Source organism: Globicephala melas, chromosome 10 (genome assembly GCF_963455315.2).
Source record: "Globicephala melas chromosome 10, mGloMel1.2, whole genome shotgun sequence".
Lineage (NCBI taxonomy): Eukaryota > Metazoa > Chordata > Mammalia > Artiodactyla > Delphinidae > Globicephala > Globicephala melas.
Window position 1 is genome coordinate 37,398,527 of NC_083323.1, and position 16,481 is coordinate 37,415,007.

At 35.5% G+C, this 16,481-nt stretch overlaps 1 protein-coding gene across 8 annotated transcripts in view; it reads right to left on the reverse strand.

The window, feature by feature from the left end:
• The window catches only part of ACSS3 (acyl-CoA synthetase short chain family member 3), a 150,981-nt gene that overhangs the window by 76,039 nt on the left and 58,461 nt on the right, over positions 1–16,481 (reverse strand). For all 8 annotated transcript variants that reach the window (XR_009565610.1, XR_009565611.1, XM_060306825.1 and 5 more), the window contains 2 exons: positions 8,766–8,846; positions 8,590–8,685 (listed from right to left, as the gene is read on the reverse strand). Coding sequence is in view for 6 of the 8 variants with exons in the window: in XM_060306825.1 (XP_060162808.1) it covers positions 8,590–8,685; positions 8,766–8,846 (177 nt within the window). In the remaining 2 variants the exon portion in view is untranslated. The remainder of the gene's footprint in view (positions 1–8,589; positions 8,686–8,765; positions 8,847–16,481) is intronic.

Sequence of the window (16,481 nt, forward strand, 5' to 3'; positions counted from 1 at the left end):
TACTGTTTGTTTTCTTCCTCTCAAAAACAAGGACTGAATTATTCAACATTGCTTTACATATTTTAATTGGTCAGTCCAATATGGCTTCCAGAATTGCATACATTAAATATGTCCAGGTCAATGAACAAAATTAACTCTTTGCTTATTAAAAAATATAACAGATTACTTAAGTTGCTCATGAAGTTCTCTAGTAAAGAGAATATTAGAATTACTTTTTCCTCTGTCAGGGAAAAAAGTCCTTACTTACAAATGAAGTTGTTGTGTTTCTTTTTCTGATATATTCATTCAGCCATTTATTTAACAAATATTTATTGAGAACTCAGAATGTGTCAAAAACAAGGCTAAAAGTTGAGACTTGATGGGGAGCAAACACTAAAATGAAACCTTCCCTCTCAGAGTTCAGAACAGAGAGGGGCAAATAAATCAAAGGAGCCTATAAACTAATGTGAAATGGCAACTGTGACACAAGTCAGGAAGGAAAAACTCAAGGTGCTTAAGAGAGACTACAAAGATTTGACCTAGTCAGAGAGGTCAAGGGGGGCTTCCCTCAGGAAGTAACACCTGGCTGTGCTCTAAAGTATAAGAGGAATATATTTCAGGCAACAAGTAGGAAAAGTACTGTAGCAGAAATGAGCATAAGAATAACTTCAAAAAAATAGGAGCATGTTGTGCCTTAGAAGGGAAGAAAGTGACTAAGATAGAGTGAAAGTCAACCCTTTCAAATGTTGAAAAGTCAAGTATGAAGAGGACTGAAAATGTCCATTGGCATCTGAAAAAATAAAGATCACTAGGAAATTATCAAAAAGCTGTTGTTATGAAATGATGATGACAGAGGCCAATTGGAGAGGATTGCAGAGTTAAGTTCTAGGTTAGAAAATGAAGCTATTGGGTATAGGCAAGCCTTTAAAGATGAAGAGAGAGTATTGTAACTGCAAGGGGATAGAGAATCAAAGATTTTTGTGGGGTTTTTTGGTTGCTGTTTGTTTGCTTTAATGAGAGAAACAGGGATGTATTGAAAATTTGGTAGTTATCAGGAAGCTAAAACCAAAGAAGACAACCAGGATTTCCAACATGTTTTTAACCTGCAGATGTTGGGCTATATGTCCTCTATGGCAAAAAAGAAAATCTTATTTAAATATCCACTGTAAACTTTTATGGTGAAACAGATTGTTTCAAGTGGGTAACTCTTATGTACTTCGAAGTTAAACTGGGGCTTCCCTGATGGCGCAGTGGTTGAGAGTCCGCCTGCTGATGCAGGGGACACGGGTTCATCCCCCGGTCCGGGAAGATCCCACATGCCGTGGAGCGGCTGGGCCTGTGAGCCATGGCCGCTGAGCCTGCGCATCCGGAGCCTGTGCTCCGCAACGGGAGAGGCCAGAACAGTGAGAGGCCCGCGTACCGCAAAAAAAAGAAGTTAAACTGAATATCCAACTTAGTTATAACCATTTTCAATTTTCTTTCGGCCACTGTAAATATAGATTTGTATTAAAATCCAGAATATAACTTTTTTAACTTTGCTGAGAAAAAAAGGATTCATTCATCATTTATTCATAAGATATCATGAACCATTTGCATTTAATAAAAAGAGAAATGTTTTATGAACTGGTTGCTGTATTGTAGATGATTTGGGCACATAATGAACTGCAAATCTCTTAATACTTCAGAATATCAATTTTTGTTAAATTAAAATATATCATTAAGGAAAAATATTATCACAGATACCAATTCACTGTCTACCTCATTTATAGCTTTGAAATACTATAATTCATTAAGAATGAAAATAAAACTGTGGTCAACTGTATGCTTTTATTTCTCTTTAGAAAAGGTAATCCTATGAAGATATGAATGATCTACTAAACTATTCTGTTTACTATGTAAAGAATGTATTTTTATTATTTAATGGGAGATTTTAGTTTCCTAAATAAAAAATACTAATAATACTAAAATAAAATCATATTAATATTAATTTGGTAATCCAACTAAAATTGGGACACATGTGGGACTATTATTTGGTGGAGGTTAATAAAGATTTTTTTCACTTGCTGGCCTAGTGACAAGTCAGGACTCTTCTATACCTTTGTTTGGTGTTAATTAATCAAGCAAGTAAGTTTTTTCCCAGCATTTTGCATGTTCAAGTTGTCAATTAATCTGCTTAGAAATGGTTCATTCACAACGAATTTTATCTACTTCCTGAAAGGCACTGTGCTGGACCTTGGGGGTACATAAATGACAAACATTCCCTGCCCTCAAGGAGTTTACAGTATTACAGCACCGTATTTACAAGATCAAAGGAATCTAGATGGTATAACAGAAGTATAAAGAACTTCAATCCGCCTGAGGAAGGCAAAGAAAATATCAGAGAGAAGATGTAATTTAAGTTGATCCCTTAAGAAAAAGAACCACTCCGCTACGTGATCAGAACAAAAGTGGAATTTTAGTAGAGGAAACAACTTAGTCACTGGCAGTTCTGTTCATGTACGTGCCAGTAGGAGTGGATTGTTGGGTGGGAAGCTGAATTAGAGGCCGGACACAAGAGACAGACCTTAGAGGCAGGCAAAGGGCAGATGACCATGGATCATTTGTATCGTGCAAATGAGTTTGAATTACGTTCTTTGACAGGAGTTCCCTGAAGCCTTTTTTGTACTTTTTAGTTACATTTTTTATATGAGATAATTGTAGATCCACATGGAATTGTAAGAGATAATACAGAGATATGTCGTGCACCCTTAATACAATTTTCCCTATCAGTAACATCTTGCAAAACTATCGTTTAATATCACAATCAGGATATTGATATAATCAAGATAAAGGACAGTTCCATGTCTACAAGGACTCCTCATGTTGCTCTTTGGTAGCCAAAGGTGTTTATTATGGAGAAAAACAATTGATGTTTGTATGCTTACCTTGTCTCCTGAGACCTGGTTGAACTCACTTATTAATTTAGGGTTTTAAAACATGTTTTATAATTTCCTACATAGACAATCATGCCATCTGCAAATAAAGACAATTTGATTTCTTCCTTTCTGATATGTTTCTCTTTTTGTTTCCATATATTGCCTTATCAAATTGGCTAGAACTTCCAGGAGTATATTGAATAGAGTGGTAAGAGTGGACATCCTTGCTTTGTTCTCAGACATCAGGGGAAGTACTTAGTCTTTTATCATTAACTACTGGCCACTGGCTGTCCTTTCTGGGGAGGCCTAGTGGTGACAAATTCTCTAAATTTTTCTTCATCTTGAGAATGTCTTTATTTCTCCTTTATTCTCAAAGTATATTTTGGATGAATATAGAATTCTGGATTGACAGTTCTTTTCTTTCCACACTTGAAAAACATTGTCACTTCCCTCTGACTTCCCTAGTATTTGAAAAAATCCTGTCATTCAAACGGTTTTACCCCTACAGATAAGGTATCCTTTCTCTTTCACTACTTTCAAGATTATTTCTTTTGCCTTCAATTTTCAGAAAGTTAAGGGTTTTTTGTGTGAATGTGGATTTCTTTAGAGTAATCTTGTTTGGGGGTTTGCTCAGTTTCTTAAATCTATAGATGTATATCTTTGGCCAAATTTGAGAAGTTGAGAAGTTTTCAGAAGTTTTCCATTATTTTTTTGAGTACTTTTTTCAGGCCCACTCTCTTTCTCCTTTCCTTCCATGACTGAAGTCACAAGTGCTAGATCTTTTGTCATCATTCCACATATCCCTGAGGCTCTGTTAGTTTTTTCTTTTCAGTCTATTTTCTTTCTGTTGTTTAGATTGGGTAATTTCTATTGTTCCTTCTTCCAGTTCATTAATTGTTTCCTCTGTCCCTTCCATGCTGGTACTGAGCCCATCTATTGAGTTTTTATCTTGGTTATTGTATTTTTCAGTTCTAAAATTTCCATATGGTTGTTCGTTATAGCATCTATATCTTTGCTGGAACTTTTTATTTCTTTACTGTGACTGTCTATTTTTTCAATTGTTTCAAGAATGTCCATCATCAATTGTTGAAGCATTTTTACCACAGCTGCTTTAAAATCTCTGTCAGATAATTCTAACATCTCCGTCATCTCAGTATTGGTATCTATCAACTGTCTTTTCATATTCAGCTTGCGATCGTTTTAGTTCTTGGTATGAGGAACGATCTTTTCATCAAATCCTGGACATTTTTTTGTACTATATTATGAGACTGACTCATATTTAAATCTTGTTTAAAGTGGCTTACTTAGATTTCACTCCAGCAAAGAAGGAAGAGGTAAGGGTAGAAATCCAGGTCCCTCATTTGGCCTCCATTGATACCCAATTGGGAAGATGCACTTCATTACTGCTGGGTTGCTTCTAGTTCTAACGGTAGGCTTCCAATGGCACCTCCCTGGCTGGACAAGGTGAGAGTTCCCTGTTACTGCTCCCAACGTGGTGTCCACTGACACCACAGGGAAGAGACAAGTGGTCTTATTATTGCTGGTGAAAGTCCTGACTTTCTACTAGGCCTCCACTGACCCCATCCATCCCAATGGAGAATGGAAGGGGTACCTCATTACTGATAGGTGAGGGGGATAAGTCCAGCCTCCTTATTTGGTCTCTACTGTCATTGCAAGTTCAAGGGGTCCTCATTATAACCTAACAGGGATGAAAATCTTGGCTCCCTAGTCAAACTCCTTTGACACCACCCTGTGGGAAGAGGGAGGGTTACGGCTCCTCCTTAAAGCCTGACAATTTTGGAAGTCTAAGCTTCCCACTTAGCCTTTGCTGTTTGGTGGTGGGGGTGGCATTATGGATTTTTCTGTGGCATTTATCTGGAGTAGAGCCATCTAAAAGTTTTAAGTCTTGCTTAGGCTGCTCCTTCCTAATTCTTTGGCTTGAGAGATCAGGCTTTATTTTTTTCTTCTTGGAGGTTTTTTTTTGGTCTGCAGTTGTTGGCATTTCTGGATTGCCAGCTTCTTCAGACACAAATGTAAGACACATGAAGGAAAAGTAAAACCCAAGTTCTCATCATTATGTTGTTTTTTGAGTCCCAAGGTCCCTAAAGACAGTTTTCCGTCTTCTCTCCACCTTTCAGTCTTATGTTTGTTTTAGACATAACACCTAAAATGTTTAGTTCTACTTAGCGGGAGGAATAGAGAAAAGTATATCATCTCTATCTTCCTGGAGGCAGAACTCAACCCTTTGAAAAATCTTGGCCTTTGCATTTTAGATAGATAACTGTAAGTGAGGAGAGCTCAGAAATTGAAGTTTGGGTAGAGATGGCCTGGAGGACGTCTGAAGGCAGAAGTATTTGTTAGAACATTCTCTAGAGTGGCTATCTGAAATATACAACTGGAAAGGATAGGCACCACACAAGTGAGATCAGAAGCCAACCATAGAATACACACCAGTCAACAACATACTAGCTAAATTATCAGCCTTGAACATATGGCAGGAGACATGGAAACAAGAAGACACTTTTGATAGGTACTAAAATGTAAATTCAGTAGAATGTAATGAGCAATAGGTTATGATATGTAAGGAGAATGAAGTTAGAATCACTTCTTGATTCTTAGTTTGGATGACTGAGTGAATGCAGGTAACATTAACAACACTGTAGAGTATATGGAAAGCAATGTCTTTGCAGGGAAGAGAGGAGATAGTGAGTTCATTTCACATTGTCTTGAGCATAAGGGATGACTGGGCCGTCTGAAGGTGCCGAATAATAAGCTGATGCTTAGCAGAAAGGTCAGATATAGAAAGGAGGAGTTGGGAGCCTTGGTTTAATTAGTAATACTCAAATCCAACTGCATGGGGATTATCCAGGAAATATAAGCAGAATGGGAAAAGAGGGCTAAGAACAAGACCCTATTAATCCCCAATGTTTAGCATCAAAGTAAAAGAAACCAAGAAAGGAAAAGGAGGACAAGCTGTCAGAGAGGTAGAAAGAGAACAGAGGAGTAGCATACAATTTAGTTCTATAAGCATTTGTTAAGTGTTTACTGTGTACTCTGCACTATGCTGAGACTGGCTTTTGAGGTCCCCACACTTTACTAGGTATAAATTCAGGACAGTGTGGTCAGCTCACTAACAGACATATGCTCGGGGGGGCAACGGAACCACAAAAGGGGAACCGAGCACAGCCAAAGACTATGAGGAAATTTTCCAAGAGATGATTACATCTAATCAGAGTCTACAAGGATAGGTAGAATTAACCAAACAAGCAAAGACAGAGGGAAAGTCATGCCAGGCAAAAGAAACAGCCTGGACAATAGCAAAAGGGCAGGGGGCTCAAGAAAACAGAGAGAATTACCTTCAGTCAGCAGGGTTGATGCCACTGAGAGAAAAAATAAAAATCAAAGTGAAGGGGGCCCTTTGACTTTGTCATTTATGAAGTCACTGTTGACCTCTGATACAGCAGCTTTATAAAGCAATGTGGAGAGAAACCAGACTTCAGTGAGATGAACAATAATTGGAAGAATATAAAGTTCACACAGTATGGGAAGTGTATTTTTTCAAGGAACTTAGTGGAGAAGAATATAAAGATGGGATAGCTAGAAATGTGCAAAAGTCTAAAAGGCTTTGTTTTGTGATCAGAGAGAATTGAAGATGTTTACAAGTCGCAGGAAAGAAACCAGAGTGCAGAGATAAGGTTTAAAAGGTTAATAAAAGGATCACTCTTTTGTACGACAAATACTTTTAGAGCATCTGCAATGTTCTTAAGCACATCATTCCAGGATAAAGACAAACAACGGAGCCCCTTGCGTGGTGTTAAAGTCATGTTTCAAATAAACTTGAGAAATAAAAAAAGGCCAATGGTAAATGCACAAAAATTACATGTACTTCAGTTCTAAAGGCAGGTTAATACTTATAAATATAAATACTTTTCAATATAATGGCACCTTTGGATTTGTCACTTTATATTAGCAATTTCATAATTCATTATAAGTATTCAGCGTTGAGGCTTATTTTGTTTACTTCAAGGGGAATTATTATTTTAATAAACATTTATTCTATTGTAAGGATTTTGGTATGGGACAGATGTGTCAAGATTATTTTATGTTTTAATTATTACAAACACCACAGTGCATGTTAAGTCTACAAAGGACAAAGGCATAGTATAAAATATGTGGAGAAGTGCATGATGGTTTAATACTTGTGTCAAAGTCTGCCTTAGTACCTCTGAGCATTCAGAGACAGAAAACCAGCCAGCTGAAAATGAAGAAACACTCATGTATTTAAATGGTGACTGGGACTAGAAGACTTCCATGAAGATCAAGAATAGTCTCTAATTTTTTCAGAATCATTGAGTTAAAGAATTTTAAGATTGTAAAGAACTTTGACATCATCTAATACTATTATCCACACCTTGCATATAAAATTCCCGTCTTCAAATTTCTTTCTTGATGTTACAGACTTTAAGTGAAAGAGAGCCTCCTATTTGAGAACTTCCCTATTCTATTAACGGACAGTTAAATTTTCTCTGATTATTCCAAAAGATAGGTCTCTGGAACTCCACATTACTACAATTACTACACTACTTCCTTTATATGTGGCAACTCTTTAAATGTCAAAAGATACTTAACATATATGCACACTAAATATATTATTTTTATCAGACTAACCATTCACAATTCCTTCATCTCTTTCTTGTATGACATTTTCACCCTGGTCCCTTTCATCCAAATTCTTTCTAATAAGTTAATGATTTTTTTCTCCTCCTCATTAAACTGAACACAGTTTTCCAAGTGTGAAAAAATAAGATTATAACATTGCACATGGTGAGTATTTTTTTAAAACAATCCTATCAACCGCTCATGTTTGAACTCATAATACACAGGGATTTAACCACATAAACTGCAACCAACTCAAGTTTCCCTTACTTCATTTTTGCAATTATTTTTAATATAAATATAAGATTGTAAAGATTTCCATATTTTCCCATCTTGTGTTTTTTGTCCCAAAAGTCCAAGATCATTTGTATACTGATCTAGCAAACCACCATTTTGCTGTCCCTCTCAAATTTTTATCTCCTACATATCTGATACGTACGTGTTTTAAATATTTGTATAAGGCATTTGCTAAAATTAAATAGAATAGGCATAAGAGTAGAATTTTCCAATATACACACAAAAATATTATTCCTGGGTAACATTAGTCCATGCAACAGAATCTAAAGCAGTCATTTATTCAGCTATGAATCTGATCAGTCTATGACTCTCTCCCTTATACATATAGCAATCATCAGAAACTACCAAAAATGTCTAGCTAAAATCAAGAAACCACGTATTTGAAATCCATTAATCCTACAAGAACACAAAGAGGTGAATCTCTGTTGCTTGTTTTATGATGGCTGTTCTCTAAGATTCTAAATCAGTATCAGTCTAGTAATATTTTCTAGAAAGTGATAGACATCAAGCTTGTGAGTGTATATTTTTCAGAATATAATTTTTATGTCTTTGTTCAACACAGTTTAAATAGTTGTTTATTTTTTTCTAAATATATATTTCTTTCTCTTATGAAATAACTGGAAGAAGATATAAAAATGCCCCCTGCCCCCATTCAATTTTCTTTTCCTACTTAGGACTACTTCTCTAAAACTTTTAGTAAAATTAGTATTATGTATATGTAGTATTAATTTTATTTTATTACCTCATATAAAACTGTTGTGTTTCCATGTAGAAGAGGTCCATAACAGATATAGGAATGTCCGACAACCCAGCCTAAGTCAGAAGCTGCCCACCACACCTAAACAAAAAGAAGATAATAAAATGCATATATCTTAACCAGAGAAATGTCATGTAATGTGAATTTAAAACCATGATTACCTCTCCAGGTTTAAGTCCATATATAGAAGACATTGACCAGTTAAGCATTACAGCGTATCCTCCAGTGGGCCTCACCACACCCTAAAGAAGAGAAAAGGTGAAATTAAAATCAATAGACAGTGTGTTAAAAGATTCTCTCTCTTCATACTGTCCACTTAAGAAAAGTTCCTCTTTAGAGTATTTCATATTCTATAAGCTATAAATAACTTTGGCTTTCATATAATTTATCTGAATCACTATTTCTTTGGCTCCTCCAGTAACAAAAACAGAATAATTTGTCCGTATTAGTCCATTTGTAGAATCCATTCTCACAGACCATTCTGAACCTTCTAAAGGAAACATATTTCACGGAATCACATGCAATAAAAAACATTTACAGTGGTAACATAAATTATCAACATTACAGGGAATTCCCTGGCAGTCCAGTGGTTAGGACTCTGCGCTTCCACCATGGGGGGCATGGGTTCGATCCCTGGTCAGGGAACTAAGATCCTGCACGCTGTGCACGGCCAAAAAAAAAAAAAAATCAAAGACTTAGCATGAAATTTTCAACAATTACATTTTCACACATATTTCCAGAACAAAAATGGAAACTCTCAAAATTAAGTGCACAGAAATGTCAAAGGTAGCTGTGTGCCTAAGAAACAGACTACTATAAGGATGTTTATTCCTTAATATTATTAAATAATAACAGGATGCTTAGAGGAAAGAGTCATATTCTAACTGGATCCTTAATACAATGCTACCCTTGTGGTCACACTATCACAGTATCAGAGCTGAGCAGTTCTTTAGTGATGAATTCTCAAACTCTGAGGAATCAATCCTGATGAGTTGGATCTAAGGCTGACAGATTTTCCTTACATTACATTTGGGCAAAAGTAGGGATTGTTACACCACGGTACTATAGTTTCTAGCAGCTATCCTTGACAGCGAACATATTCAATGTTAATACAAGACTAATTTTTGAAAACTGAGCACAAGAGTTATCATAAATAATAACTGATAGTAAATTTAATAATTAATTTCATTTATTGCTTCACTATAAACATTAATCATCATTGGCTCAAAAAGACTTAATGATGTGAATATTCAGAGCAAGAAGGTGAATGCTTGCTAAGAAATATGTTATATTTCACTCACAAGTATTTTCAAGCACCTCTCAGTAGAGCAACTAGAATTGCTTTGTGAAGAAGATAATTATTTTACCTGAAAGGGCACACATGGTCCTAATTAACGAACGTGCTACTAGTTGAACATTTTTTGGCACAGTTCTGTAACTGTAACACACATACATGAATCAGGAAATGAAAAAGAAATTGACTTTCTGTTTGTTACTAAAATTGCTGCTCTCCTCAGGTACCACTAATAAAACATAGGTACCAAGCTGTGGAATACATTTTATCTCGTCTCTTGGCAAACATCACAGGCAACTTTGTTGGCATTTGATGGGTACTTTCTAGGTTGTATGACATGGTTAGCATGCAGTTGGCTCTCTTGATCACCTTGGGAGTATTAGAAATCCTAAGCCCCTGCCAGTAAATTTCACACATGCATTTTCCCACATAAACTGAGCAGCTCTTTACCGAGTATATGCTGTATGGTCTTCCACGCATTTTGCTAATTTGTTTGTCCTATTGAGAAGGTCTTTTCCTATAGTTCAATACCTTGATGAATTTGATATTAATCAACTTGCAAACACTCTTTTCTAAAACTTTTTATTCGTTTGGTAGAGGATAAAATGTGAAGTTTTTTCATAGACAATATGCTATCCATATTCTTTGATAATTAATGTCAGTCATGATTTCACTTAAGATGTTTTAGAATTTCTCTTCACCTGCCTGTCCCTGCATTTAGAGGTCATATTTATAAATAATTCTAAATATCATTATAAATGGGTAAATTTTTATATTAAATGAGGGTAAGATTAATCAACTGGAAGTTACAGAAAGGAATAAAAGGCTAAGGAGAAAATAAATGAGTAGTAATTCATTTGTAAAACTCAGAAGATATTTTAAAGGATAGGTTATCAAATTTCTGTTTGCCTCTCAAGTGAACCCTTCTTTAAAGGTTATTTACCAATGTTGCTTTGTCTGTAAAATGGTGGCTACCTAAATCCATTTGACCCCAAAAAGTTAGACTTAAAAATGAGACCATGCATGAAAAAGTATATAAAATTATACAGGTTAGAATTTACTGTCCTCCTAACAAAATTATTTCCTTAATTCTAGCAATTACTGTTTTTTTTTTTAAAGTTTTTCCTATGCTAATACCACACAAAAGGCAGAAATGTTAAAAATTTAGAGGTTATCATTGAACATTCTCCTTAAAAACAACTAAAGTGGAGCTACAGGAGACAGAAAAGTCATGTCTGTTTATAATTGGTCTTTGATATCCACTTATTTTTATTTTTTTAAAAAATTAGTATAAAAATTTTCTTCAGACATCTATTTTTATTCATTAATATAGATTATCGATATGAAATATCAGATGACAGTTTTCAATTTACTGGGTATTTGGTATGGCGTAGAAAATAAAACTGCATCATTTCATATTCTCCATGTAGATCTTTTATAAGAAGTTCAAGAGTAAAAAAACTGAAAGATTAGTTTTAAAAAGAGAGTTTCTTTATTATAATATTAATATGTGACTAACATTAAGATGATAAAGCATTTCTTGTTTGTAACCATATTTTCCAGGTAATGATAATTAAAATGCAAAAGATAAACACTGTTCAGCCTCCGAAAATACATAAACCATGCTCAGAAAAACCTACAAATTATTATACTCTAGTATGCAAAATTAATCAGAAACAAAAAATGGTATTTTAAAGTATATTTGAAATCTTGAGTATGAGATATAAATATTCAACATCAGTGCTTACCCCTAAAACACAAGCATGCTGCATTTCACTCTTTTGAATATGTTACTTTATGTATTTATACCCTATCTACCTTCAAAATAAAGATAGATGATCTAATATATTTTCAGAAAAGTCCCCGCAACCTGCCAATACACTGTTCTAGTTTTTGTAGGATCAGCCATAATACTTCAAGTCTTCTGGAGAACCTGAAAAACATCCAGGTGGGACTAACACTCCATGTCCCTAATAAAGACATGAAAGTGAATTCTATCTCAGAATAGATAGGTGCTCTTTAAACAAAACACTTTTAATGTATGGGTATTTTAAAAATTCAGTCCATATGAGTGAAACTAAAGGCTGATTATTCATCATCCAGGAATGGGACGGCAGTTATCACAGATGGTTCTTTATGATTTCCAGTTTAATGAGCTGCCTTTGAAGACAAGGAAAGCCACAAAATATTATAAATGGGGCCATTAACATAAAACAGAAAACATGTCTGTATCAAATGTGTACTGTTTGGTTGCCAAAATTAAAAAAAAAAAATACAGTTGAAATAACATCAGTTGTAGTAGAAGAGAAAGGAAGTTTGAGATGTGTGGTAAGATTAAGAGTTTGCGAGTCTTTAAAATGTTTTTTAATAGATCTATAAAAATCTGAATGGCAAATCTCAAACTATTCAGGTAAGAGAAGTCTAGATAGAGTAACCGACAAAACCTCATACTTCCTAAGTTGAGCCCCTCTATCACCCTACTCTGTAGTAAAGACTTGTACAAGACAAATATACATATTTACATACATAAAATGGATATTCATTCACACATACATATGTAAATACATATGCATATATGTCTACATGTACACGTGTATATGCCTATGCTTTGTATGTATGTTGATATATACATTTCAATTCAGTCTGGCAAATTAAGTAAAAACAAAACAAGAAGAAAGAGGAAACAAAAATATTACCTGAAGAAAAGAAATCTATCACCAAAGAACAGTTGGAGTCAGTGAGTTGAAAAGTATGAGGTATGGTTCTGCTTACTTAAAAACTCCAACAAACCAACAATACTCTTGCTCTCATAGTGGTTTTACAGGTGATATCCCCTCTTCCTAGAATGCACCCTCACCCCTTTTCTGAACCTGGTTAGCTCCTACTTGATCACACAAGTACTTAACAACACTGTGAAAGTGTCACCTCTTCTGGAAGCCATCCAAACCCACTAGGTTTGTGTTAAAAGCCTTTCTCTCCTCTTTCATGGCCCCAAGACCTGCAAACTTCTCTAAGCCTCTAAGCACTAACAACATGCACATACTGCTAAGTCTCCTCCACCACTCTGGGCAGTTAAGAATGCTTTTGTGTCTTCAGCATAGAATAGGCAGTTAATACATTTTCTGACTGATTAAAAGAGTTAACAGTTAAATGAATAAGCACATGTACGAAAACTATAATTTTTAAAAAACATTCTTCTTTGTTCAAGAGAAACCCTTGAAACCTTCAGAATTTAATGAATCATATTAGTAGAAATGGAATGATTCCATTTGGTATATTTTGTCAAACATAAAATCTCTTGCTGTAGACAAGACAATGACTCTGAAGCTGCCTCTATGGAGGATACTTTAGCAGCAGTATAATTTTTTATTGGTCTGAGCAACTGTGAGATAAGGGGCAAAGGTGTAGCAAATTCAGCATTTTAACTGCAAGAATTGTACCACAGATTAAAAAAAAAAAGTTCACAGGTTTTTTTATTTGACTTTCTCTTACTTTTTTCTACAGTATAGAATATGAATAAGTCACCTAACACGTAGGAATAAAAGTTAACATAAATTATATAAATTCACATCAGGACAAAGGACTTATCTACCACTTTCCTGTCATGCCTTCTTTTCTAATTCTTTGCTTTTGGTTTCTTTTCCCCTGTGCTCCTTTGGCACTAATTTTTTTTTTTTTTTTTTTTTTTTGGTTATCTCCATACCTCCATGACAGCAAGCCGGAAGAAGATAAATATGACCATCACTAAATCTCCCACTCCCAAAACGACACCCCATCCAGATGAGGGATTCTTCTATTGTGTAGTTCCTTGAAGTAACTTGAATATAGGTACCTAAACCAAACAGGATAAAAGTGTACAACAGGACAGAAATGTATGCAAAGCAGCTCAGCTGTGGTTGCTAGAATATGTGCAGCAGCTAACAGATTAACCTGTCATATAACAACCTGACAAATCCAGGGTTGGCAGATGCAGAGACGCAAATATGCCCTAGATATATCTGAAAATTCTAACCAAAAAACAGACTGCATTGTGTGTGTCTTATATGTGCCTATGAGAAATGAGCTTTTTTTTTTTTTTAGAAATGAGCATTTTTAAGCAGCATATTTTTATGGGCTCACAACATTATTTTTCCTCATGAAGATCAAAGATCAAGAAAACAAATTATATGATGACATGAAATTTATATTTAAATGCTTGCGTGCTCATCTTTCCTGTACTTCTATTCTGGGAATCGCAATATTAAAAATTCAGATCCTATTAATTCTGATTATGTCTACCAAAAATGAAGTGAGAATCTTATGAATAAAGAGGCATCTGGATACTCAATATCTTGTAATAACCTATAATGGAAAAGAATCTAAAAAAAGAATATATAGCTACATAACTGAATATATACATATATATATATATATATATATATATAAAGCTGAAACACTTTGCTGTACACCTGAAACTAATACAATATTGTAAATCAGCTATATTTTAATTTAAAAAAAAGGCATCTGGGAGCTAACTGGAAAAGTAGGAGATTATTTAACAAATATTCTGATGATCTACCATGGCCCCATTCTAAGGTTAGTGCCAGAGTGGATTCAAAGATGTATGAAATATATTCTAAGACCTCAGAGAACATGCAATGTTATGAAAATAAGTAAATAAAAAGTAATATATTAAAAAGTAGAATAAAATAAGTGGCATAAATATTTGTTGGCAACATATAATTTCAATGCAATTGAAATTCTAAAGTCCACTGGAGGGTTAAAGGAAATGTTTCTGAAAGACCTTGAGAAACGACTACTTTGTCTTGCCATTCTGCATGTCCTACTCTGTTAAAACCTACCCGTTCCCATGATTTAAACACCATTCCTCTACAACCAATGACGTTCCAAGGGTCTATCTGCAAATCCAGATGTATTCTTGGATCCAGACTTTCACTTCCAGCTACTGGCTGGGCATCTCCATGTTAATGTCCCAAGGATACATCATACTCAATATGTCCAAAACCTCCCAGTTTTCTCAGCCCCAAACCATTTTCCTTTGTTTCTACTTTAGTAAATGTTCGAAACCACTCTTCTATGTTCTCAGGTTCAAGGTCTTGGACTCCTCCTCTGCCTTACTCTTATCCTTGAACCAAATCTGATTGTTCCCTAATAAGTTTGCTGTCCTAAGTAAGGTCCTAAACTAAACACAGCCTGGAAAACCAATCTCCTAGTTTCCATTATGTGTATTTGCCTATCTTCTCAACAAAATGTTGCAAGGGTTACCTTCCTTCATATTTTTTCTTAAGAAGCATTAGTGCTCTCCATTCCTTACATACAGTATATAAACTAAATTTCTTGGCTCAGTTTTAAGCAATTGGCCCCTGCCTATATATCTGGCCATTTCTCTTCTTTATCTGCACCAAATGCACTAGCCATCCTGGAACCTTCCTTACACGCTCCTGCCTTTGCTTATGTCGACCCAATCTACCTCGCATGCCCTCCTCCCTATTATGTCACCTGATGAAGAAGTTCTATTCATCTTTCAAATGTCACCCTGTCAGGTTTCCCTGGTGGCACAGTGGTTGAGAGTCCGCCTGCCGATGCAGGTGACACGGGTTCGTGCCCCGGTCCGGGAAGATCCCACATGCCGCGGAGCGGCTGGGCCCATGAGCCATGGCCGCTGAGCCTGCGCGTCCAGAGCCTGTGCTCCGCAACGGGAGAGGCCACAACAGTGAGAGGCCCGCGTACCGCAAAAAAAAAAAAAAAAAAAAAAAAAAAAAAAAAAAAAAAAGTCACCCTGTCAAGTGCTTTCCCTGACATCTCCCTGATAAAACAGCACTCCCACTCTTTCTATCACCCTTACCCTGCTTTATTTTTCTTCATAACACATCACAGATTGTATAGTTCTTTGTTTACTTCCTGTGTCTAGCCATAGAATGTAAACTTCTAAAAGATAGATATATATTTGGGTGCTCAGTAATCTTTGTTGCATTAATGGAATTTAATCCTTCAGACACCATCCAATCTCATCTTTTCTTCAAGAAAGCAAGAAGTAGGGTTGCCCTCTTAGGGCAAGGATCACAGACTATCTTACCTTATCTGTGTTGATATATATTAAAATCCCACTATGCTGAAGGGGCTGTGGTTTACTCATATTTTTATCTCTTTTAGCACCTAATGAACAGTCAATAATGCATACTGAATTGAGCTAAATTCAATGTGAACAGAAATCTCCGAACAATTAAATCCTTCTCCAATCTATAGAAATAGATTATCTTCAGGATGGGACTACATTACAAGGAAAATGAGGATGATTAAAACATCAATCTTCAGTTTGGGCATCTAGGCATCCCACAAAGAACTCCTTGACCCAGAGAAAACCTGGAATAGCTAGGTTTCTTCCTTATCTGGAACCACCACTTTTCAGAGTTAATGCCCTGTATATTACTTTTATTTTATTTCTACTACACTAGCTGAGTCAGCTTTGAGTTGATGACAAGCTCTTCTTCAGCCCTCTCATAAGGATCCCCATCCAGGCCACAGTGAGTTTCAGTCTTGAGGTGGCAGAAAAGTTTTTATAAGATTCCTTCCGGCTTTTAAG